At 43.3% G+C, this 26,201-nt stretch overlaps 1 protein-coding gene across 2 annotated transcripts; it reads left to right on the top strand.

Annotated features, from left to right (window-relative positions):
• The first annotated feature begins 798 nt into the window (after positions 1-798).
• Positions 799-25,657, top strand: pi4kaa (phosphatidylinositol 4-kinase, catalytic, alpha a). Of its 2 annotated transcripts, none has more exons than XM_023421192.2 (54): positions 799-979; positions 3,240-3,356; positions 3,448-3,541; positions 3,656-3,744; positions 4,401-4,473; positions 4,566-4,828; positions 4,929-4,995; positions 5,083-5,231; positions 5,340-5,405; positions 5,495-5,591; positions 5,688-5,879; positions 5,976-6,076; positions 7,233-7,362; positions 7,446-7,575; positions 7,664-7,759; positions 7,855-8,038; positions 8,498-8,598; positions 8,733-8,901; positions 9,417-9,467; positions 9,666-9,774; positions 9,919-10,055; positions 10,145-10,278; positions 10,366-10,448; positions 10,543-10,613; positions 10,708-10,832; positions 10,934-11,015; positions 11,863-11,946; positions 12,049-12,138; positions 12,247-12,366; positions 12,622-12,714; positions 13,010-13,166; positions 13,257-13,384; positions 13,467-13,625; positions 13,712-13,863; positions 13,953-14,060; positions 14,610-14,737; positions 15,810-15,965; positions 16,264-16,343; positions 16,470-16,669; positions 17,179-17,266; positions 17,355-17,522; positions 17,608-17,661; positions 17,832-17,952; positions 18,516-18,645; positions 18,734-18,804; positions 19,292-19,364; positions 19,453-19,633; positions 19,726-19,830; positions 20,143-20,268; positions 20,697-20,817; positions 20,924-21,083; positions 21,228-21,317; positions 22,065-22,148; positions 22,290-25,657. In XM_023421192.2, the coding sequence occupies exons 1-54, from the start codon at positions 881-883 to the stop codon at positions 22,339-22,341; spliced, it is 6,288 nt and encodes a 2,095-aa protein (XP_023276960.1). In that variant the 5' UTR covers positions 799-880; the 3' UTR covers positions 22,342-25,657. The 2 variants fall into 2 exon arrangements, with proteins under 2 accessions (XP_023276960.1, XP_023276959.1); XM_023421191.2 differs by having other exon boundaries at positions 14,610-14,830.
• Positions 25,658-26,201: the final 544 nt, after the last annotated feature.

The raw sequence follows: 26,201 nt of genomic DNA, 5'->3' as shown, positions 1-26,201 counted from the left end.
TTTAGTACGGTAATCTTGGAGTTTTGACTGTTGATTGAGAAAACAAACATTGACTGTCACTGTAGAGTCAGGTTATTGTGCAGCATACTTCACAATCAATTATTTGATAAAAAATAATCAGAAGACTAATCAATAATAAACATTATATTATTGCATGAATAATAATTTAATGATGTAACACTATAACGGATGCAGGAGATTTTCCTGCACTACTTTTACTTTTGATACTTTAAGTACATTTTCCTGATTATACTTGCATATGTTAGTAACATTTTCAGTGCGGAACTACAGAGTGGTATTAATACTTTTACTTAAGTTAAGAATCTGAATACTTCTTCCATCACTGCATTTCAACCATCATCCTTTTTTCTCAAACTTGTAAATTCTTGGCTGAGTGTGAACAATAATAAAAACATCCTCCTACTTATGGCCAATTGTAAAAGTCACTTTCAAGCAACATCATATCTGCATAGAGAAGGAATAGCCAATCAGAGATAAATATCTGCTAATTGTACTTAAAAAAAATCCTTATTCCTTATTCAGTGGTATCTTATTCTGAAAGAACATTTATAAATATACATGTATTAGTTAATTTTATCTATGGGAAATGTATAAATACTTGGGAATGATTAACATTTATTCAATTTACTATATTTATAATGCTAAATACTGATGAAAGTTTGAAATTTCATAAAATGGACACTGGCCTCATTTATTCTGATTATAGTATTTGCTGTTTTTAGCATTTTTGCGTCGTGACCTTGCTTCGCGCCTTTGGGACTCTGCGCTTGCCGTAGTTGTCAGTGCGGACCGGACTCCTCCTCAGGACGAATGAAAGATGTCTGTGTTTGTACAGCAGCATTAGGGCATCTTTAAAAACATGTCTGTCAATGGAGAAGGAAACAGAGGATTTTACTTCAACACCGTCCTGTCTTTGGCTCGGTCGTTGGCGGCTCACCGGCAGGCACCGTTAGAAAAGGTAACGTTACAGTTACACGGCTAACGGCTAACGGCGGTAACGAGCTAATACCTGTCAAACTGTCCGAGACACCGAGGCCCGTCTGTAACTTCGCTTTTCTTCCCGTGGGATCTCTGTTACACATCCGAAAACACAGTAAACATGTCGTTTGTCGTGTCCGTGTTTTGATTGACGTTTTCATTTTGTGATTTAACAGCGAACTCGCGCCAACAGAGATCTGTATCTGACTTCGAAGCTTTGCTAACGTCGGCTAACGTTAGCTGTTTTGAACCTGTACTTAATCTTCCCCTAGGTTAACGTTAAAGACTTTAAAGGAAGAAAAGCCGCCACATCATTTCTACATTTCCCCTTTGAAATGATTGTGTTTTTCTCTCTTGTTAGCTCTTTGACTGTCATTCAGACGGGACGGCGTAGGGAACAGTGGCTAATGCAAACTTTGTTGTTGTCTGTTCATTTTCATATTAACACAAGCTGGAAAACTCAAATCTTCATTATGTGTTATTATTTATTATGACAAAGAGGTGCTACAGTCCTCTGTCATTCAATTCTCAGCCACCCAACACTATATTATAGAGCTGCAACACTTAGTCCATTAGTTGATCAACAGAAAATTAATCTCAAATGATTTGTTAATCTATTAATCCATTTTTATTTCAAGCAAAAATGCCACAGTTTAGTAATACAGTGTAAGTGCTAGAATGCGCTGCCTTTCTTGGTCTAATCAATTATTTCCTTGATGCATCAATTTATCATTTGATCTTAAAGATTCTTAGAGGCTGGAGCAAGATCATGTTTGGCATTTGTGCTTCAAAAAGATAATCAAACAGTTAATCCATTATCAATATTGTTTTCTATCGATTAACTAATTGATAAATAAAGTAACTGTTGCAGCTATAATGGGAATATTTTGCTGCCTGGGGACTCATAAATCCCATGATCACTGTGTGCTAGTTGCTTTTTTTGTAATTAAACTAAAGTAAAACATTAACTGTGCCCTGCATTATTATGTAATATTGTAGCCCTGTGTCAAAATCTAGTTCTAACACCTTTATTATTTTTTGTTGATATTATTCTCACACTGGTGCATTTTACTAAATAAAGCTGTTTCTCATTAAATGATCACAAACTAAGTTACATACAGAAAACCTTTGGGCCAGGCATAGTGTGGAATAAAGCTGCCGTCTGTACTGTGCTGTGTGCACTGTGTTTGCTGGGAACTACAAAGTCATTAATTAATCTGGCCATGACAAAGGGAAGGTTAAACTCTGTATCACCATCATAATTTAGAGAAATGAGGGAAGTTTTATCTTCTGAAAAACCTCTGAAGTGCAATCAAAAGTTGAACTGACCAGAGAAGACACCCACTGAGATTGAAAATGGGGAAATGTTAAACAGGAAGTTTGTCGTATGATGAAAGTGCTGTGATAGCAATAATGCAATGAGCAGGCAGCACATTGCATTCATGTGTAAATGGCATTTGTCAGTTTGTGGAACCTGTAAGATTAAGTGACCAGTCTCGTTAGTTCATGTTTCGTCTAAGGTTGGTATGAGCACACATTAAATATAGCGTCAGCCATCTCTTTGACCTACATGAGACTGCAGCTAACGATAATTCTCATTATCGATTACTCTGCTGGTTATTTTCCAGATTAATTCCTTGATTGTTTTGTCTTTGTAATTGTAAGAAAATAGAGGAAATACCTATTATAGTTGCCCAGAACCTCTGAGAGACATTGTTAAAGTGCCAGCTGATTGTACTTTTGAAGAGGGAAAACTATTGTATTTTATTACTGTTTTGGTACGGAGAAACATAACGGTGTTTGACGTGATCATTTGAAATTGAGTGTTGATACTTTTCCACTGTGATCAGAATAGGTCAGAAAATGTCCTTCATGGCCCCTTATCCTGCATAATTATCATCATCCTGCATTATTAAAAGAATCTCAGATAAAACATGTAGGGACTGTGGTCTCACTCTCTCTTTTTAAATGGTTGTTAATCCCTCTCTGAGCTCACGTCTGGCCCTTTAGCATTAGGCTAATTAATGCCAGAGGCAGGATTTTGGCTCGATTCCTGAAGCCCATTTAGGCCAACAAAATCATTATTGCTAATGGAAGTAGACATGAATGATGAGTCTTTTTAATCCCAGTGGGCAGGTAAATTCTGTACCACTGAAACAGATCGTATTATCTAAATAGAGGCATTAAAGATAAAGCTTTCAGCACATCTGAGTTGTGAACCACGTGTCGTCCTCCCACAGGTCCAGAAGCTACAATGCATGTGCCCTGTGGACTTCAGAGGAGTCTTCCAGCTGGATGAGAGGAGGAGAGATGCTGTCATTGCACTGGGCATTTTCCTAGTAGAGTCAAACCTGCAGGTAAACATCATACCTGCTCACCTCTTCACTTTGTGGTACTTTTATTTCTGAGGCTGGTTATTTCTTTGGTAACCCTCCGCTTGTGTTGCAGCACAAAGATGCTATCGTCCCTTACCTTCTCGGGTTGCTTAAAGGGATTCCTAAAGTTCAGTGGATTGAAGAAAGCTCAGAACGCAAATGTAGAGGTAAAGATACACCTGTGATGATATTAAATGTATAATCCTCAGCTGTGCAGCAATGTGTTTTAATATCATTGATCGTGCAGTTCAATGACGTTAGGTGAACTTCCTGTCTTGCAGAAGCCCTTCCTGTTGCGGAGAACTTCAGCTTTTGTCTCGTAACGCTGCTCTCAGATGTCGCTCAGCGTGATGAGACCTTACGAGGACAGGTGTGTGTTTGCATCACTGTGTGATCGAGTTAGATATTAGGCTCGTTTGTGATGAACCAGGCCTGAGCTGAATCCATCACCGCACATTACAACTTTTCCCTTTTTCATTTTATCAGTCTTATTGAAAAGGTTTCCTCTGTTAACAGAAACACTGCTCTGTGGTTGATGACAACTAAATGAATATACAACAGATGTTCCAGATAGAATCGCAGAGCGGGACCTGTGTTTATTTCTTGTAGGAGACAAAAGGTTTGATAAGAATTGCGACATGAGAATTTTAAGAGTTAGCGCTGAACAGCAGCTGCACAGACGGTCTTAATTATGTCTGTATGTATGACCTGTATCCCTGCTTTTCCTCTCCAGCATTACATGTGTAACTGTGAGAATATTTTTATTTTGGGATGTGAAGGAGTTTGTGGTGGACAGGATCCGTCTTTTCCTATCACACATAACGTCATTAAAACAACTTCACCTTTGTGATGGATTCAAAGCCAGACGGATTAATAATGAATGACATTTATTGAGTATCTCAGATGTTTATGTGACTTTCTGTATATCCTGGAAGAAGTCATCCACCTGCTCTTGTCCATGTTCCAGTATCTTGCTGATGTGGGTGGTGATATGTGCATGTTTATGTGATGATCTAACATTGACAGATCCTGGAGGCGGTCATGGACATTATGCAGGTGCTGCAAGATATCTGCAAGGATCCAGAGGCTCACGATAAAGGTACCAACATAACAAACACTAAATCTTCCTCTGTATGTTTCTCAGCTGTTATTGGTTTAGATATATTCTACTTTCTGTGTTTCTCCCTGCAGAATACCTGTGCAGGTACACTGTTCCCACGCTGCTCGGCGTCGCCCGAGCGTTTGGCCGATACAGCAACACCGACGAGTCTCTTCTGTCCAAGCTGTTCCCTCGACCGGTCGCTCCTGTGCTGCCTTCAGGCGACGACAGCGACGCCTCCCGCCGGAGGTCCTTCAACGACTTCCGTTCCATCCTGCCGAGCTCTTTGCTCTCGGTGTTTCAGGGAGACACTCTGAGACGCAAAGGCTCCTCCGTGTCCAGCGTGTCACAACAGGTATTAATAGTTAAACAGCACAAGATGACAAACATAATGACCTGTGGTGAAGCGGAGGAAGCAGAGCCACATGTTTCCACGTTTTTCCTTTTGTTTTTAGGCCAGTCCAGAGAGAGGAGGCCTGACCCCCAGCTTGCCTGCTGATCCCTCTGCACAGTACTTTGAAGGTAAGTGCATTAGCAGGAGCAGCTGAGCCCGTTGGCCTTTCAGGAAACATTAACGACTTGCTGAAGAACACGCTCTCCCCCCTTCAGGCTCATACCTCCCCGACGGCAGCGCAGTGGACCCTGACTACTACTTCTCCACCATCAGCTCCAGCTTCTCTGTCTCGCCTCTTTTCACCGGGAGCAGCTCTGGAGAGTTTCACGTCCCTCTGGATATGCTCAGACAGCTCCTCCACATGGTCAGCCGTAACCACAGCGACACAATAAATACATCCAAACACATACATGTAGTTAGCGTGTATGGAAAGAACATGCATGAAAAAACATTTACCTCTTTCTCTTGATAGGTTGAACAATTTGTGTCTGAGACGTTTTTGAAATCACTGGATGACGCCTTGGCAGAACTTATCGAGGTATTACTCTGAAATCACTGCAGATGTTTCTCTGTTCTTTTTTTTTTTTACACATCTGGTTCATTAATAGTTTGTTTCATCATCGGCAGCTGAATCCTGGATTTCATCTGTACTACAAAACCTTCAGTGACCCTCTGTATGTAGCCATATTCAAAATGCTGAGAGACACCCTGTACAATTTGAAAGGTAAAGAATCCAGTTTCTCTTTATTATTATTATTATTATTATTCCGAAATTTTAAAGCCAGTAAAGAAATAACAATGTATTTTCTGCGTTCACCAGACCTGCAGACGGACTACGTGAAGGAGGTTCACGACTTTGTGCTGGAGCAGTTCAGCAGCAGCCAGTCGGAGCTGCAGAGGATCCTGCACGACGTGGAGTACCTCCAGAGCGAGCTGAGCCCGCTCAAGCTGCGCTGCCAGGCCAACGCTGCCTGTGTGGACCTCATGGTGTGGGCTGTCACCGAGGAGCAGGGTGAGCCTGTGGTTCATTCAGACAGGAAGTGATGCGTGTTAGGAGTCATCTCTGCAAAGTCTCTCTGTTTTCTCCCCCAAAAAATGTTTTCACCAGGAGCTGAAAACCTTTGCACCAAACTGTCAGAGAAGCTGCAGTCGAAGACGTCCAGCAAAGTCATCATCGCTCACATGCCCCTCCTCATCTGCTGCTTACAGGTAACAGTTTGCTGCTCGTGTTGCCAGCTTCACTTTTAAGAGCTACCTAAAAAAATTAAAGTTATATGATCACATGTGTGGCTGAACTGAAAACTGACAGCACAGATAAAGAGTAGTAGAGCTCTCTTTGAGTTTCTGTTAATCAGGCCAGGGTTGCAACAATCTCTTGGCTAACTAGTAGTCATTTGTTTAATGGGTAGAAATGTAGGCTGCCACTTTTTTCAAATGAATCTGTCAGTGTTATTCATTACCTGTACGATGGAGAAACAAGACTAAGGACTCTATTTTCACAGTCCAAAGCACGCAGTCTAAAGCGTGTGGCATTTAGGGCGTGTCCATATCACTTCTGCTATTTTAACGACAGAAAAATCAGTTGCTGCTCCAGGCACATGGTTCAAAGGAAGTTTCTTAATTATCCCTGGGAGTGTTTTGGGCGTAACATGCTATAAACAAATCACAGTGCCAGCTCCTATTCCCTTTAAAAGCCAGGTGTCTCTGCAGCTTTCTCTGTTTCACACAGAGTTAGATTCTATTTGTGGTGTGTTGATTAAATATTGTGACTGACCAGTGAGTCCAGTCCTGATAAACACACACACACACACACACACACACACACACACACACACACACACACACACACATACGCACACAGCAGCTGTGTGCAACCTGAGGGGAAAGGAAGAGCTGAGAATCAATGCACTGCAGACTGCAACAACACAAATCATTAGACGTCTTTTATTTTTTATTATAAGTGTAATCACATTTTCGGTTCATTATGAATCTGTGGTGGACACATTTAGTCTGATGTGATGAGTGGGAAACACTGTGGCACGTACATAACAGGCACGATGGGCTCCGCCTGTGTGGGCACATATTACTCTCTTGATAATGCTCCTTAAACTAACAGAGAAAAACCTGCGACACTCACCTCAGACCAGGTTTCTGCTGGTCAACCACTCGCCACTGCCTCAAGATAGCAATGCACCAACAATGTGCCTGTCCACACCTCATTCTAAGGGCGCACAGACGGGTGCAAGTGTATTTGCTATTTGAGCAATGTGAACGCTGGGCGGGAAATTGACAACTGTGTCGGTCTGAAACTGGCGAAGACACTTGCATTTCACGGGGGACTCACAAAGTCTGTGTTTGTGTCCAGGGTTTGGGTCGTTTGTGTGAGCGCTTCCCTGTGGTGGCTCATTCCGTCACCATGTCACTGAGAGACTTCTTGGTGGTGCCCTCTCCTGTTTTGGTGAAGCTGTACAAATACCACAGCCAGAACACTCCAGGTAACAGCACAACACTCAACTCCAGTCTTTTATTTTATTTTATTCCACTTCCACATTTTCTTACAAATGAATTATTTTCCAAGGTGGTGGTGAGATAAAGATCCACGTGACGAACGAACACTCCCAGTCAACGCTCAGCACCAATTCTAGCAAGAAGAGCCAGCCCTCCATGTACGAGCAGCTGCGGGACATCTCCATAGACAACATCTGCAGGTGAACGCAGCCGCCGACACACCTGTGCAGCATACGCACACGCTAGTATCAACACAGCCATAACTCCAGCCTCTCTGTCTGCCCTCAGGTGCCTGAAAGCAGGACTGACTATGGATAACGTCATCGTGGAGGCTTTTCTCGCCAGTCTCTCCAACCGTCTCTACATCTATCAGGAAAATGACAAGTGAGTCCAGCTTCCTGTCACACCGAGTCTGAGGAGAATGAAAAGTTTTCATTTTTGAGGGAGTATTTACACTCTCCCCTCTCTCCCCCAAAAAGGGATGCCCACCTGATCCCTGACCACACCATCAGAGCTTTGGGTCACATTTCTGTGGCCTTGCGGGACACCCCCAGAGTGATGGAGCCCATCCTCCAGATCCTGCAGCAGAAGTTCTGTCAGCCTCCCTCCCAGCTCGATGTCCTCATCATAGACCAGCTGGGCTGCATGGTCATCACAGGCAATGTGAGTTTTTATTTAACTTCTTTATTGTTCATTAAAACTGTGTCAGTTCATTTAATCACTTGTTTTTGAGGCTTTATGTTTTCTGTTGTCCGTCCCATTCTTGTGACGCCTTGAGGGAACTTCTTAGGATTTGGCACAAACATTGAGTTGGACTATAGGATCAACTTATTAGAATTTGGTGGTCAAAGGTCAAGGTCACTGTGACCTCACAAATCACGTTTTTGGCCATAAATCACAAATTCAATCACAATTTAGCTCAAATGTCTGTGATGACATGTTATATCCAAAAGGCCAGAGGTCAACTTCACTTTGACATCATAATGTTCTGCAAAAACACTTCCTGCTGTTATTCAACGCTATAACTCAGGATTTTGACCATATTTCCTGCAACTTGGCTGATTGTCGGCGGAAATAACCACGAGGCGGTGATTGTAGTTTTTCTTTTTTCTTTCACCTCAGCAATACATCTACCAGGAGGTGTGGAATCTGTTCCAGCAGATCAGTGTCAAGGCCAGCTCCATGGTGTACTCTACCAAAGACTACAAGGACCATGGATACAGGTGAGCACCGCCTTCTTCTAGAGTTGTTGACTACATGAGAAAAGTGTGAGAGCGTGTTCCTGCTCACAGACGAGCGTCATTCCCAGTTGTGTCCTGAACATTGAGTAAGTGAACGTTCCCTCCTCTCCGTACAGACACTGCTCCTTGGCTGTGATAAACGCTCTGGGCAACATAGCAGCGAACGTTCAGGCCGAGCAGATGGTCGACGAGCTGCTGGTCAATCTGCTGGAGCTTTTTGTTCAGCTGGGCTTAGAGGGGAAGAGAGCCAGTGAGAGAGCCTCAGACAAAGGTCCAGCTCTGAAGGTATGAGACACACACACACATACACACACACACACACACACATGCACATAGTTACTATAGATACAGTAGTGATGCAGCTGCACTGTTGGGACATGTGGGTGCTGCAGAAAGAACCACAGCAATGTAGTCCAGTAAAAAGTTTGTCCTGGTTTTACTTTTGCCGCAGTGCAGAGAAACATCAACCAAACTAATACATGCAAGTGCACATTCCAGATATAATATCTTGTAGCTTTCTGTATTTTCAACCTTTTTCTTCATCAACCTCCTGCTTTCTTGTTAAGATCCATTCAATCAGCAAATCACTTAATAAGAGATTACCGTACACTGACTTCTTAGAGCTCACGCTTTCCTATGCTGAGGGTTTACTGAAGAATGTTTTTTATAGGTTTAAAGTCATTTTATGTGTTTTCTTCATGTAGAAAAAGATTAAAACAAACTGAGAAATGCGACCGATGGCCTGAATGTGTCAGTAGAGGTCTAACTCAGCTCTGCCTCTCTCTCCTTTGTCTCTCCAGGCTTCGAGCAGTGCTGGAAACCTCGGTGTCCTCATTCCAGTTATTGCAGTGGTAATTAGTTTGGATGTTCACGACATTTTCAGTTTGGCTTTACCTACATAAATAACAAGATTTAGTCTGTTAACGTGTCTTTTTGTTTGGGCCAGTGAAGGCAAATATAAGAAATATAAATGAAGATGTACAAATGTTAGTTAAGGTTTTATCCACTGAGATCTGTTCTCTCTCTTCTTCTTCTTCTTCTGCTGTTAGCTGACTAGGAGGTTGCCACCAATTAAGGAAGCGAAGCCACGTCTGCAGAAGCTCTTCAGGGACTTCTGGCTCTACTCTGTCGTCATGGGATTTGCAGTGGAGGGTTCAGGTAGAAAGAGCTTGCTCGCTGATAATCTGTCCCTTTCTGTTTCCACTGCACCCCCCCTCCCACACCCCCCACCCCCGCTTCTGAAAATTCAAACGCGTCATACTCGGTCGTAACATCACGATCTGTCGCTGTTGACGTCCTCAGGTCTGTGGCCGGAGGAGTGGTACGAAGGAGTCTGTGAGATTGCCACCAAATCACCGCTGCTTACGTTTCCCAGTGGAGAACCTTTACGCTCAGAGCTGCAGTACAACTCTGCACTGAAGAACGACACTGTCACCCCGGTACGAGAACACACTCACCTGCATGCACAAACACACACACACACGATACATGTTCTGACACTGGTTTATGGTTGATTGCTGAACTTTAGGCGGAGCTGAATGACCTGCGCAGCACCATCATCAACCTGCTGGATCCTCCTCCTGAAGTGGCCGCTCTCATCAACAAGCTGGACTTCGCCATGTCCACGTATCTGCTGTCCGTTTACAGACTGGAGTACATGAGGTAAGCCGACATGATGATGCACACATCGCTTCATGTGCTCGACTGCGTTCGGTGATTCTAACCTTTATTCTGTCGTGTTTCTGTCAGGATGCTGCGTTCTCTGGACTCTGATCGCTTCCAGGTCATGTTTCGATACTTTGAAGACAGAGCAATACAGAAAGATAAATCTGGTGAGCTGAAGAAAACAATAAAGATGTGAACCTTTTCTAAAAGACAAAAACAAAACAAATGCTGTTGGATTAATGTTGAGTCAATTCCCTCCAGGCATGATGCAGTGTGTGATCGCCGTCAGTGACAAGGTCTTCGAGGTCTTCCTGCAGATGATGGCTGAAAAAGTAAGAGAGATGTTTCCACTTGAGAAGAACTCGGCACACGTCTGACCCTGTGTTTCATTACCCGGCGTATCCTAATTAAATGTCATATTTTCAGCCAAAAACCAAAGGCCACGAGGAGGAGCTGGAACGCCACGCTCAGTTCCTCCTGGTCAACTTCAACCACATCCACAAGAGGATCCGCAGAGTGGCTGACAAATACTTGTCCGGCTTGGCTGAAACGTGAGAGTTATTCATTAACTCATTAACTCTCATTTATATACTCTTTAAAATGCAGGTTCATACCCAGTGAAGTCAACATCAGTGTTTCTCTCGCTCCTCAGCTTCCCCCATTTGTTGTGGAGCGGCCGTGTGCTGAAGACCATGTTGGACATCCTGCAGACGCTGTCCCTCTCGCTCAGCGCAGTAAGTCTTCGTCATTCACACTGTCCCAGCCTTCCTCAAACAGGAAATTAGTTAAAATATCATGTTTTTAAATTCAGTGTTTCTCAAGTGACCACAAAGCCCAGTAGTGAGTATTGTACATGTGTTGTTTTCAATATTCAATCAGACTTTATTTGCAGTGTTGTTGGACTACAGTTTACGTTTTGTGATTTACCTCAACAATGATCAGCGTGACATTAGAAAGGAAACGTGGATGAAGCTAACGGTTAGCCTGCACTGGGACTGTGCTAAACGTCACCAGTTATCAGCCTGTTAACTATCAAACACGGACAACAGACACAATCACAGACAGATGGTTCAAGACCGGGTCGATTTTTAAAAGAAAATCAAATGAAACCTTCGACATAACGGTGCGTTTGATGACATCCGACCAGTGTTTATCCGTCGATGCTACACAAATAGCACCACCTGCTGTTGAGCAGTGTGTGAGGTGCAGGGGTCGTCGATAATTGAAACTCTGCGCCAGGTCAGGGACGACCCCAATACCAGAGCGGTTAGGGCGCACACTACATGATACTACAGGTTTGACTCTCTCTTTATGCTGCAGTCTTTCTCCTACTCTCGATCTACTCCTGTCCAATGAAGGTATTAAAACGCCCCAAACAGAAAACCTCCGGCCCAGGTGACCCACAGCACGACTGAAGGAGTTTGGCCTATTGGTTTAGGGGATGTGTCGGGGAGTTAGTTCGTCTTTGGGTCGGAAAAAGTTTGAGAAACTGCATTATTCAAAACTGTAACACCTTTCTTTCATCCTGTCTTTACATGTGTGTACCATGACATTAATAGTGACGTTTGTGTTGCATTGCAGGACATTCATAAAGATCAACCTTACTACGACATCCCAGACACGCCGTACAGGATCACAGTCCCGGATACATATGAAGCCAGAGAGGTAATGTTGTTTCTCACAGACCTCAGATATCAGAGCGTGAAAATAAATGTGAGAAAAGTGCTTGTTTCACATGTACAGTATTTATCCTGTCTTTAATTGCAGAGCATTGTGAAGGATTTCGCTGCTCGCTGCGGGGAGATTCTGAAAGAGGCGATGAAGTGGGCTCCGTCCGTCACCAAATCCCACCTGCAGGTAACATTTAGCACCAAACCTTCACATGTGGAGCTCAGATGATAAATAAACACGGTGGCGGCTTTAATGTGGTTTTAACTCGCCGTACGTCATGCGATGTTTTTCCAGGAGTATCTGAACAAACATCAGATCTGGGTGTCGGGTCTCTCCCAGCACACGGGCCTCGCCATGGCCACAGAGAGCATCCTGCACTTCGCCGGTTACAACAGACAGAGCACGACTCTGGGGGTGAGACACCAACTGAGTTTTCATCCACTAAAACCTGTTGATGTCGTTTGTCGGCAGCGATAGACTGAGATTTTATTTTGTTTCATGTATTTATGTTGAAGCCGAAAGAAATCTGAGACGGTTCATGAGCAGAGCATTATGGGAGTTATTTGCCGAAGAGGTTGCGATATAGAGCCAGAATACATAGAAGATACCATTTTCTATCTGTTGTCATTATTCTTACGCTTCATTTTACTTCTTCCTGTTCACCTTTAGTCCACTCAGCTGACTGAGAGGCCGGCCTGTGTGAAGAAGGACTACTCCAACTTCATGGCCTCCCTCAACCTCAGGAACAGATACGCCGGAGAGGTAAAACCACCTGATCATAGCGGTTACCGTGGTTACCCTCGCCCTCTCTTTCACACAGCAGAATTCAAATCAGTTTTTCTCTTTTACATAGTTTTCTCAAAGTAAACATAAATACTGTATTTATATTTATATTTAATAAATGTTTGTGAAATGAAAACTGTCAGTAAACTACTAGTAAATGAACGAAATGAGAAGTGTGGCTGCTGAAGAACAGCTGCTGTGGACATTAACTCTAAGCTTGATAGAAAATAAATATAATTTTCTGCTGCTCATGTCTCGGGTCTTTTGTCTGCAGGTTTCAGGAATGATCCACTTCGCCCAGGCCGTCCGAGGACAGTCCGATCTGAGCCGGCTGATGATCAAGCAGATGGGAGAAGCTTTGGACTCGGCGCAGCCCGAGGCCTTCACCGAGGCCATGTTCAAACTGGCGGCTTTGCTCATCAGCAGCAAAGGTTTGACTCTTACTGTTGATAAAACATGATTATATCTTAGACCAAATTCAGGCTGCGAACTTGTCGTGTGACTGCTGCCATCCTCCTTAGACTGTGATCCTCAGCTGCTGCACCACCTCTGCTGGTCTCCTCTCAAGATGTTCACAGAGCACGGCATGGAAACAGCCATTGCATGCTGGGAGTGGTTGCTGGCAGCACGTGTTGGAGTTGAAGTACCGGTACGTAGTTATAGATTACTTTTGTTAAATTCTTCTTCTTGCATTTGTGTTGTAAACGTACCGTCTGTCTGGCTGTTCCTAGTTCATGCGGGAGATGGCGGGGGCGTGGCAGATGACCGTGGAGCTGAAGATGGGGTTGTTCTCGGACGCTCAGGTGGAGGCCGATCCTCTGGCGGCATCGGAGGAAAGTCAGCCCATCCCCTGCCCTCCAGATGTTACCCCTCACCACATATGGATCGAGGTCAGACGCACGTTACGCTGCCGGGGGTTGTAACCGCCTTCTCCGCTGTCACTAACCGCCTCTTTTATCTGCCTCCTCTCCTCCAGTTTCTAGTCCAGAGGTTTGAGATCGCCAAGTACTCCAGCGCCGATCAAGTGGAGATCTTTTGCAGTTTACTTCAGCGCTCGCTGTCTCTCAACGTGGGCGGGGCTAATAGTAGCCTCAACCGCCACGTAGCTGCTATAGGACCTCGTTTCAGGTACGCAGAGTTGATGTCAGTTTTGTGAATCTAATAATAAAAGGTTGAATGACTGTGTGTTTGTAATGAGTGTGTTCCTCTGTCTCCAGGCTGCTGACTCTGGGTCTGGCTCTGCTCCACTCTGACGTCGTCACCAATGCGACTGTGAGGAACGTGCTCCGAGAGAAGATCTACTCCACAGCCTTTGATTACTTCAGGTGCTCACACACACACACACACACACACACACACACACACACTCATTACGGTGCGACATGCATGTCATTCATTTGTGTGCTATTTTTTTACAGCGAGGCCACAAATATTTTAGTCTTTAAAATGTCTGAAAATACAGACGAATGTCCGAGGATGACGTCTTCATATCGCTTATATCGTCCAAACAACATCCAAACCTAAAGAGAATGAATTCACAACAGTAGAAATCAGAGCAGGAAACCCTCATATATAAAGTGATTAAATATTCACCAGAATTACCAGTAAATTTATTTGCACCAGTTAAATATCTTGTTGCTGTCCAGTGAAAAAATGGTTTTTTCTGAGTCTTAATGAACAATTTAAAAATCCACTGGATTATCAGAAAGACTAATATCGTTCTTCTTAGATCATAAATAGTCGACATTTTGGAGACAGACTTCGACAGTCTGAATCTTTTCAGTTCAAACCTTTAATGTCTCACAGAGAAATGTGAACTACACAAAGAGATGATATAAACAACAATCTAAACTCTCCATTTTCTGTCTCTGCAGCGTCTCTCCAAAGTTTCCCACCCAAGGTGACAAGCGTCTCCGCGAGGACATCAGCATCATCATCCGTTTCTACGCCAGCATCCTGTCCGACAAGAAGTACCTGGCAGCGTGCCACTTGGTCCCACCCGGTGAGCTTGGTACTACCCCAGCCCCGAGCACGCTCTCTGCCGGGATATTCGGATCGCTTATCGTGTCCAGCACTTCTCCGATATCTATCTTAAGTAAGCCTAAAGCGGTGGAGCTCGGACTGCACCGCAGCAGGGGCATGCTTTTACGCCTGACAAATTTGACGTTTTTCAATCTCGCCGCGCTGCTGATAGATCCTGGCGTCTACCTGTCATATCGATCTAGATTCCCTTTATGTTTTTCTGCCTTCTTCTCTCGGTCACTCACTTTCTTTTCTCTCACTTTTACACTTATCTCTTCCTCTTTCTTTTACTCTTTCAAGCATTTTGCTCGTTTTTTCTACCACAAACAACCTGTTTTTTTTTTTTACCTTTTTAATGTTTAGCAGCTGTGAGGAAAAGCGCAAATTTGTCAGCCAGCGTTAAGATGCATGATTATTCATCATGTCAGCCCACCTGTCTGCCCCTCTCCTCGACTGATCAATTTGGTTTCAAAAGAAGAAACTACAAAGTGAAAAATGTTTTTTCTTCCACCCCAGAAAATCCTCTCCTCCTCATTCCCGACGTCCCAGAGAAAAGACATGGTCTCATTCTCATACACATCGAACTGCTTCAGGTAGACGAGTCCTCTAACCGCAGATCCTGGATCAGATTAATCGACTCCTGCCCCCCCTCCCTCCGCCCACCTGCGCATTAACAAGAGAAAATAATATCTGACCCAGTATCAGTGGTTCAAGGCAACTTCTACCTACATGTAAATCCCACACTGGATTTCCCTGCAAATGCATGACCATCACAGCAGCAGAGGACTAACTGAAACAGCTCATCTCGCTCTCCAGACACTCCCTCATCATCGATCACATGTTTTTCACTGTTGACAAGTCATGATATTGATCCTGTGAAAGAAACTTGACCTGTGTTCGAATTTACCATGTGAAACAAAATGCAGATTTTTGACTGAGACAAGTTGTGCAAGTTGAAATGTGTGATAGAGAATACAATTACTGAGAGAGAGAGAGAGGAAGAGAGAGAGAGAGATTGTTTGTGTGTACTGAATGTATTTGTATGTGGACAGATAATCAGGACCCGTCCTTGAACAGTCTGTCAGTGATGAACGCTGCTGACCTCAGGAGCAACATGGACTCCAGCTCTCGCTCCCAGCAGAGCAGCCAGGGATGGATCAACACCTACCCGCTGTCCAGTGGCATGTCCACCACGTCCAAGAAATCAGGTCCAGCTTTTTCTCAATACAGACGATTCTTAATTTGATTTTGGAAAGTTGAACCTGGAAACTTCACAAATAACAACAACACGACGCTCAGCTTGCAGCTGGGCTCGGATGGTTTTACTTTTAAAGTCACTGTAAACGATCTCAACTCAAAGGTTCAGTTAAAGCTGCGATATTTGTCTGGAGCTATTGAACAAATTAGCAAATTTTTATTTGACGTGGGTTTCCGGCACATAACTTTTGTGTCTTAAAACTTCAGCTGACAGTTGTTTTAACTTTCTTTTACCTCTTCTCCACGTAGGCACGTCCAAGAAGAGCAACAGAGGGACGCAGCTTCACAAATACTACATGAAGCGCAGGACTCTGCTGCTGGCCTTACTGGTGAGTTTCTGAGAACGTCGTCGTCTGGTTCTGAATCCGACTCCCGACGCCTGATCGTCACCATTCTCCTCTCTCTCTCTCTCTCTCTCTCTCTCTCTCTCTCTCTCTCTCTCTGTGTCTTTCCAGGCCAGCGAGATCGAACGGCTGACCACGTGGTACAACCCGCTGTCCACCCAGGAGCTGGCCATCGCCACAGAGCAGTCAGTGGAGACCAGCATCGCCAACTGGAGATCCAAATACATCAGTCTCACCGAGAAACAGTGGAAGGACAACGTCAACCTGGCCTGGAGCATCGCACCGTACCTGGCCATGCAGCTACCCACAAGGTTTTCACCCTCTCTCTCTCTCTCTCTCTCTCTCTCTCTCTCTCTCTCTCTCTCTATATGTAACATGAGGAAAGAAGAAGTAACACAGATGCACAATGAGAACTGAATTCAACAACAATAAAACTTTTCACTTCATTACACTCGGGGGGGTTTTGTTGCTGTGACCGGAAGCTGCTGTTGCTGCCTGGGAGAGGAAGATAAATGACTATCTTCAGAACTTGATAGTAGAAGCTGAAACCTTTGTGATCTAAAGCTAAACAATGAATAATTCGTTAGCATTCAAAAACTGCAGCTCCTTTCCTCTTTATACACGTTTTACTATTTTGCGTAATTACAAATGTAAATGTGATTTTCTTTCTTCTGGAGTTACGGTTTTTCTTTGGCTTTCTGTTGCCACTTTAACTGAATGTAAACACAGCTTTTATTTGTTGTAAGAAAACTCCATATGGTGCGTTTAATGGCAAAAAAAATGTCTAATGTTGTTGATTCTTTACTTGTTTGTTCTCCAGGTTTAAGAATGACGCCATCGTCGCTGAGGTGACCAGGCTGGTGAGGCTGGACCCCGGAGCAGTCAGCGATGTGCCCGAGGCCGTCAAGGTAAAAATCACTTTCTTCTGGTGAGGCTTGGCTGTTAAACGTTGGAAACCTGTGAATAAACAAAAGTTTTATTTTACTGTTCCACCAGTTCCTGGTGACGTGGCACACCATCGACGCCGACTCCCCTGAGCTCAGCCACATCCTGTGCTGGGCCCCGGCCGACCCGCCCACCGGTCTGTCCTACTTCAGCAGCATGTACCCTCCTCATCCTCTCACTGCTCAGTACGGGGTGAAGGTGCTGCGCTCCTTTCCTCCGGTGAGTCACACACAGGTGGAAGTTTGTCTTTTTTCCTTTTGTGCTGCAGAAACTTTTTATATTAATCATGTTCTTTCTCTCGTAGGATGCCATCTTGTTCTACATTCCTCAAATTGTACAGGCTCTCCGTTACGATAAGGTAAACATTAAGAGCTCAGCTTTCACAGGCTGAAAGAAAATAGCTTGCTGTAATTTGTGATAAGCTGTAAGATCTACTGCAGGAATAGGAACTCTTGTGATAATAGTTTAATCGTCATTTATGAAGTAAAGTCGCAGTGGTGACGGACTCCGTCTCTCTGTCCTGCTCAGATGGGTTACGTGAGAGAGTACATCCTGTGGGCGGCGCAGAAGTCTCAGCTCCTCGCCCACCAGTTCATCTGGAACATGAAGACCAACATTTTCATGGACGAGGAGGGACACCACAAAGACCGTGAGTAGAGACTGGACGTCAGAGCGAAGGCCGGCTGATGGCAGAGCTCCTGGTGTAAGGATGCAGCTGTGGTCCAATAGAGGCGTGTCTACGTCTTATTAACACGATCCACAGAACCGTAAAGGCTCGAGTTTAACCTTGAAATTCCTTCATTACAGTAAAAGTTTTGTCTTTTTTCACTGAAAACAGTAAAAGTCTGGCGTCAGCACGCTGTAAAAGATCATTTCACACTCCCTGATGCAAAATAACAAGCATCAAACAGTTCAGTATTAATGCCATTATATATTTTACACCCCAAAGATTTTGTACTCATTCGACAGTAATTATTTATATTTGTTGTTATTGAAATGTAAGATTGCAGATCGATGCATTAATTATTCATTCAGTCATTCCACGTGTGCATTAATCACTCATCTGGCTAACAGCTGCGTATTTCTTGTTATTCTCTGATATATTTTCCTGTTAGTGTGTAATTAGATTATTCTGCCTGATGGGAAAACGCTTATCAGGCCTAATTAAATCATATTAAGTGGATGTAATCACACTTGCTGGTTCCTCGTTAGCGGACATCGGGGAGCTGCTGGAGCAGATGGTGGAGGAGATCACAGGCTCTCTGTCGGGTCCGGCCAAAGACTTCTACCAGAGGGAGTTCGACTTCTTCAACAAGATCACCAACGTGTCCGCCATCATCAAGTACGGTCACTTTGCGAGTGTCTCTCTAAAAGGAAGATGAGACGTTTGACTGCGATTTAAAGCCCTGATGTGTTTTTCTGTTTTTCAGGCCGGTTCCAAAGGGAGAGGAGAGAAAAAGAGCCTGTCTCAAAGCTCTGTCAGATATCAAAGTCCAGCCAGGTAACGCGCTGTTCCACCTCAGGTCTGGATGAATGATTATAAAGAAGCAACCTGTAACTGAGCTACAGGTCGAGTCTTTTTCAAAATAGAAAGAAGAAAAAGGGACAAAGAAAAAGCAGAAAACTTAAGCAGATTATGTGACTAATAAAGACAACAACATGTTCTCTTAGGTTCTGTTAATTAACATCTGGCTGCTACAAGAAAACCTGTTACTGAGCCCAAACTCTTTATTATTATTTCCAGAAAATTCCCTTTATCAGTTCAGTTCTTCTTTCAGTTACTCACATTACTTAAACAAATGATCTGTGTCGAGATATAAAAGATATTTTCCCTTCACAGATTCAAAAAGTTGTTCCATACGGAGAGTGGTTGTTTTTTTTCCTCTGTCTGATTTTCTCTTGTGTGTAAAAACACTGAAGGTATTTAAGTCTGAACACGTGAATATTTGCTGCTGTGAAACTAAAAATGCTCTGGCGTGTTTCTGCAGGCTGTTACCTGCCGAGTAACCCTGAAGCTATCGTGCTGGACATTGACTACAAATCTGGAACGCCCATGCAGAGGTAACTTCAGATTTGAGCTCATGCTTCATGTCTGTTTCACACCCTGTGTCCTCCACCTCACGGGTGTGTGTGTGTCCTGTCGTCACAGTGCCGCCAAGGCGCCCTACCTGGCCAAGTTCAAGGTGAAACGCTGCGGCGTGAGCGAACTGGAGAGGGAGGGTCTCCGCTGCCCCTCAGACTCTCTGGAGGACGGAGAGGAGAATCCGGACGGATCACGCAGGGTTTGCTGGCAGGCCGCCATCTTTAAAGTGGGAGATGACTGCAGACAGGTATCCCTAACCTTCCTCACATTTACTGGAACGTGTCAGTGAGGAGGGGTAATTAAATATCTGACCCTCCTGCGTTTCCCTCCTCCCTCCAGGATATGCTCGCTCTGCAGATCATTGGGCTTTTTAAGAATATCTTCCAGCTGGTCGGCCTGGATCTGTTCGTCTTCCCATACAGAGTGGTGGCCACTGCACCCGGGGTAAGACTCATTAAAACACACCTCTACTTTTTATTTACCAGCTCTATTGTTGAGATAAAGGGACATGGAGACACTTACATCAGGGTAGGAGGGGGCACCCAAAATGCCTCAGTAATAGAGGACATTCACATGGACAGTTTGGGTGTAAATTTCTTTCAATAAATGGATTAAACATGAGTCTGATCGCTCATGTGGTTTGTTTGTTGTGTCCCCATATCTGAACAATTACACTGGTAAAACTTTGACAATGAGGTAAAAACTAAACGTTGTTCTGATAATCAGGTTTTCATGAACTGATCTTCTTCTCCTCAGTGCGGCGTGATTGAGTGCATCCCAGACTGTAAGTCCCGAGACCAGCTCGGCAGACAGACGGACTTCGGGATGTACGATTACTTCCGCAACCAGTACGGCGACGAATCCACCCTCGCCTTCCAGAAGGTGCAGAGTTTTTATCCACCGGCTGTCGCCCTTTTATTTATGATTGTCTGAGGATCCGCTGGAAAGTGTCAAAGCACAGAATAAAACACAAAGCGCATAAAAACATTTTATAAATACAAATAGAAGTGAGTAATAAAAAGTTTAAAATGTAAAGCCTAATTAAGAATTATAAATCATGAAATTCTGTTTTTATACGTCTTACTTTTTATTCATGGGAGTCAAAACAGAGAACCAGAGAGCAGCAGCTTTTCCGTTTGACGAGGAGAGAAGAACTGATTCAGCAAAAGATCTATAAAACTGTGTTGGCATGAAACAAAACCTGGCTGCTGCATGTTCTTACATGTTGTTATAACTGTTAAATATCCAGTCACTTATAAACAGCAGCAGCAGAGTTTCAGTCGATCGTGTCGTCTCCTTTCTTTCTGCAGGCTCGGTATAACTTCATCCGCAGCATGGCCGCCTACAGCCTCCTGCTGTTCCTGCTGCAGATTAAAGACAGACACAACGGCAACATCATGCTGGACAGCAAGGGCCACCTCATCCACATCGGTACAGCGTGCTATAGACTCATATCCGTCAGCAGCTCAGTGAGGAGGTGTGACACCCAGCAGTGGCGATTGTGTGTGTTTACATGTCTCCCTCTTGCTTCCTCCAGACTTTGGCTTCATGTTTGAGAGCTCTCCCGGCGGGAACCTTGGCTGGGAGCCGGACATCAAGCTGACGGATGAGATGGTGATGATCATGGGAGGAAAGATGGAGGCCACCCCTTTCAAATGGTTCATGGAGATGTGCGTCAGAGGATACCTGGCTGTGCGGTAAGAAACCAGAACTCTGTTGTCGGGGTAAAGAGTCCGAAGACGTTGAGTTTTGAAGATTAAAGTCAAAGGAAACAGTTTTATATCGTTTAACCTTGTCGTCCCTCATTTGTTTTGACTGTTCACTTCTTCCTGCTCAAACAGACCCTACATGGATGCAGTGGTTTCCCTAGTGACCCTCATGCTGGACACTGGACTGCCATGCTTCAGAGGACAAACCATTAAACTCCTCAAGTAAGTTCATGCAGGAGGAAATCTGTGTGTCAGCAACGTGGCATTTTCACTTTTATAGAACAGCTGATGGTGGAAAAACAGAAAGAAATGGAGGAGGGGTATGACGTTCAACAAGGGGCCTTGGCGGGAATTGAACCGGGGTGTTTAAGTTATATGGTACGCACCGTAACCATTCAGTGAATAGGGACAAGTGCTCAAAATCTGAGAAGCACCAGAAAAGTCTGTTAGCTTAAGCTTCTGTATGTGGCAACTAATATCATAGTTCTACGCTCAAATCTGCTTTTATTTGTGGGAATTTTAAGGTGTTTTTCAACAATGGATGGAAAAACTACCAGTAACCAACACAGCTCCGAGCAGTTTAACATCTTTCAGCTCATTGTTTTGGTTTTACAGACCTGAACTTTACTTACCGCCATTTTCAACCTGCAGATGTTTTTCACTATAAAACCCCTGAGCACTTCCTGCGCAGCACCAAACAGGTGCTAACAAAGGTTAGCAACTAGCTGGTGAACGCTGCGGAGCATTTAGCGGCTAAAGAGACGGATATTTTTCTGAGTGGCCAGAAACATGACTGAAAATAAACAATAGTCCTGCTCCGTCTCGTTCTCTGCTGTGGGTGTAAAAAAACGACTGTTTGCTAAAATGTTCACCACCAAAAAAAAAACAAACTTGTACCACTGCCCCCAAGTGGCCGGAAAATCACTGCAACTTTAAATATTAATGTGTTATTTTTTGTTTTTTAATCAGAGGACGGTTTAATCCACAAATGAGTGAGAAAGAAGCAGCAGCGTTCATCATCAAAATCATCCAAAGCTGTTTCCTCAGTAGCAGGTGAGAAACATGTAACGCGACACTAACATCATGCAGAAACACCAACACGGTTATGAGCTATTATAACGTTATAAACGCCGTTGTGACGTACGTAGACATGAGGTTCTCACTCACAGATTTTAACCGACTTGTTTTCTACAGGAGCAAAACGTACGACATGCTGCAGTATTACCAGAACCAAATCCCTTACTGAGGATCTGCTGCACGTCCAACACACACGTCTCTACACAAGCAATGCAAACCTCCTTTTTAGGTGATTTTAATACGGTGGCGGATGCACCTTTTACGGAGGGCCCCGGGCTGATCTGTTTATCAATCTGCTCCCTGCGAGACAGACAATAATGTGGCACTTTGATCCGTGTTCTCCAATTTTACTGTAAGTTGTCAGATTTTATAATGTACATCTGAGTTTTAAAGTAGTTCTTTGTTTGACTTGAGAGTAAAGAACAATGTTATGACTTTAACCAAAAGAGGTATTTGAATCACCCTTTAAGTATTTTCTTCTTGATGCTGTTATTTGTTACTCAGCAAACATGAACTAAACTGTCACACTAGAGGAAGACGGCCATAACAGGAGCCATATTTATAGTGTTTGTCAAAGCAGCTGTTAAAATCATTGTTATCATTTTGTTACTATGCTGTCCTCCACTTTTATGCACTTTATAGTATTTCATTAATGTCACCTGCCTATGATCAAGTGGCAATAGACAACTTTTCCCCATGTAGCGTTAATGTTGACGCTGCTGTCACGAAGCAGAACATCGTTCGTTTCACCACTGCGCACAACCAGGAAGTGTGTTGTTTGTTTAGATTATCAGACGCACAATTAATAGTTTGTTTCTGGTTGCTAGCGGTAGCGTTAGCAACATGGCCGCCGGTATCTCTAAAAGGAATCTCTCGAAAAAGGAATAATCCCAGATCTCAGTGCTGCCAATTTCTTAAATCCTGGAGCTTTCTCTTTATAGTCGGATTGGCTACAGGGAGCGGGACAAAGCCCGGTGGACCAGTGGACAGGAACATATCAGTCCCAGCACGTCCGAGTCAGTCCAAGGTTCAGTGTCAAGCTCCCTCTTCGTCTTCTTTGCTCCTTTTCTCACCGTCCACTGTTTCCTATACCTGGATAAAGCTTCCAGTAGCTAACGGGGCAGAACAAACGCACTGTTATCCTCTTCCTGTTTTGGTTGCGCAGTGGCAAATGAACTTTCCTCGATCTTTTCTTCTTCATTTTTTCTACAAAAGCTGAATTACATGATGAAATTGAGGCTTATAGGAAAAAAGCAGATGGTGTCATTATTCTGTACGTTTACTTCATAAGGATAAATTCAAATAAAAAAAGTCGTCTATTGCCACTTTTATACAGAGATTAAAACAATGTGCAGTTTAATCAACTGATAAATGAAATTCCAGTAGTTTTGATTTAGTAGAAGACAAACCAGTGTTGTCAAATAGATCAAAGATCAATGCAGGAATCAATCAGCATTTAATCCAATAGTAGTGCTTAGAAATGTAGAAAGGTATTTAGAGAATCAAAGGTAATGATGCTGTAGTATTTACTGTAGAATCACACATCAAGATCACGGCTGTTTTGTCTGTGATTTATGTGCAACTTGTAGAATTACATGTGAAGAGCATAATTATCAGAAGATTTTAAAAACTTTAAACTTTGATGTTTATCTTCAAAGTCAGTCGTGTCACAACTTCCTCGTCTCAGCTTTTAGGTCACATCTCTTAAACAGGAACTCCAGGAACTTAGCAACCCGTAACTTGAGCCTCCAAAAGAACCGGTGAGGCTTTTAATGCCGCAGGTTCCCGCCTTGTGTTTCCGCTGCGTTTTACAAACCGAGGAGAGACACCAGGAAAAAATTCAAATGCTGTAATGTAGTGTCATATGTTTGGCAGGCGAGTGCAGGTGTGGGACAGACTACAGTGGAGTAGGGAGAGTTATGCTAAGTAGCAGGAGCAGGCTGCAGAGGTCTGGTAAGAACACTTCTTTCTAACTCCACACCTCCAGATTTTTTTACCTTTCAAAATTTGTAGTCAGATTCTCGCAGCTCCCTCTGGACACACTACAGGCTTTATACAACTTTTTAAATCTTTAAATGAATCTTTTATTCCAAACAGGACTTTCTGAATCTGCTCCCACCAGCGCAGTCGCCTGTGCTTTTTACTGCCGGCCTGTTTCTGAGCTTCCTGCGGCCGCCGAGAGCTCAGCGCACCGCGACTAAAGAAAACACATGCAAATACACAAACGTGCTGCAAGTTCAGAAAAACTTCCTCATCCATCTGACAAACACATGCGCTGCACATTCACACAACACAACGGACGAGTTTCCAGGAGACACTGAAAAGCGATTGAACCTGGCTGAGACTTGTTGCTCGATGTTGTTCAACACTAACGTCGTGTTGTGTGAATTTGCAGCGAATGTGTTTGTCAGATTGATGAAGATGTTTTTCTGAGCTCGCTGCGCGTTTGTTTTAAGTTGCAGTGTTTTGAGCTCTCGGGGCCACCGTAGGAGCTCCCCTTCAATAATTGCACTTGCATTCCTTCCCTCATGGGTTTCTAGACCTTGGATTTACTATCAGCTCCTGAGCTGCGCTGACGTTTTTCAGCTGCAGAGCGGAGAAGTTACGTGTCGTTAAGTTCCTGTTGTGGGAAAAAAGAGCAGAAGGAAGGAGGGTAGAGCAGCTCCACACCACAGCCTGCATGTCTCAAACACTAAGTGAGATGTACAGTGTTTTCGTCCTGTGTCAGAATACAGGTGTTGTACATGTATACAAGCCCTTCACTGTGTGTTTGTTAGTGTGTGTGTGTGTGTGTATAACCCTGTTTGGAAACATTCCTCTGCGAGTGTGTGAGGTAAATCAAACCTCTTGTTGGGGGTTTTTGTTGGATGATCTTACAGATGATGATGATTATACCTAAAAAAAAAAAAAAAAAAAAAAAAAAAAAGCCATTTCTCTTCCCCTCGGTGGAAACACAACTGTAGTAATACTTGACAAAAGAGAACTCTAACTTTATGCAATATATTCATGTGTATCGATGCTGTATCTGTGTGTCGTGTTCAACAGATGAAATTTGTTCTATGATTCATTCCATCCCGATCGTTGTGCGTCACGTGTTTTTACGTTGCCGCTGTGACTTCCTGTCGTTACACACAAAGTATTGAAACATACAGACGAACAATGTTTAAATGTCATTGCTGCGATCGGCTCATGACGAAGCCAGTTTTAATGCAGTTGATTTTATGGTTTGAGTTGCTGTTATTTTTAAATCTGTTAGTCATCCTTTATGTCCACTGCTTCCTGTGAACCAGAGGTGTTGGTCACTGTGTAATCTATATGCTGTGTGTGTGTGTGTGTGTGTGTGTGTGTGTGTGTGTGTGTTGTTTTTGTTGGTATTTGCTCAGTTTGTGGCGACATCATTTGCCAGTTCCAATGAAAATCACATCTGTTATTTTGACCATACGTGAAAACTCATCATTTCCAGATTAAATGTGTGTAACATTTCATCAGTTTCAAGCTGCTTCTGTGTTTTCTTTCATTCTTTAAAATCTTTTTTTTTAGCAGGAAACATGAAAGAATAACCCTGGTTATCATCTGGGTTAACTCAGACTGACCTGGAGAAAATTCTTAAATATTCTGTGCAGACATTAGACACATGAAAAATACTCTACATTGAATAATAATTTATTGTTGTTCATTTCAAAAGTTGAACTGCTGGACACAGGATGTCTCCTACTTCACCAAAAACACAAAAAAGTTCATTTATATGTTATATATTTATAACTTCATTCATAGTTTATATGTTTATATGTAAATATTATTGATTTCTAGGTAATGGAAGAAGTATTCTAGGTCAAACTAGCAAAATTTAATTTAAAAAAATTACTCAAATTCCAAATCTTCATATGAAAATGGGTAAAAAAAAGAAAAGAAAAGTACATTCTATCTATCTATCTATCTATCTATCTATCTATCTATCTATCTATCTATCTATCTATCTCTCTATCTATCTATCATCTCAGGTGTCAGGTGATGAATTAGTCAGAGTAT

The sequence above is a fragment of the Seriola lalandi genome, unplaced genomic scaffold (genome assembly GCF_002814215.2).
Source record: "Seriola lalandi dorsalis isolate HSWRI2012SDOR001 ecotype SW California unplaced genomic scaffold, Sedor1 jcf7180002054666, whole genome shotgun sequence".
Classification (NCBI taxonomy): domain Eukaryota; kingdom Metazoa; phylum Chordata; class Actinopteri; order Carangiformes; family Carangidae; genus Seriola; species Seriola lalandi.
Note: the sequence above shows the minus strand (reverse complement) of the source record. Positions and strands in the feature narration are given on the sequence as shown.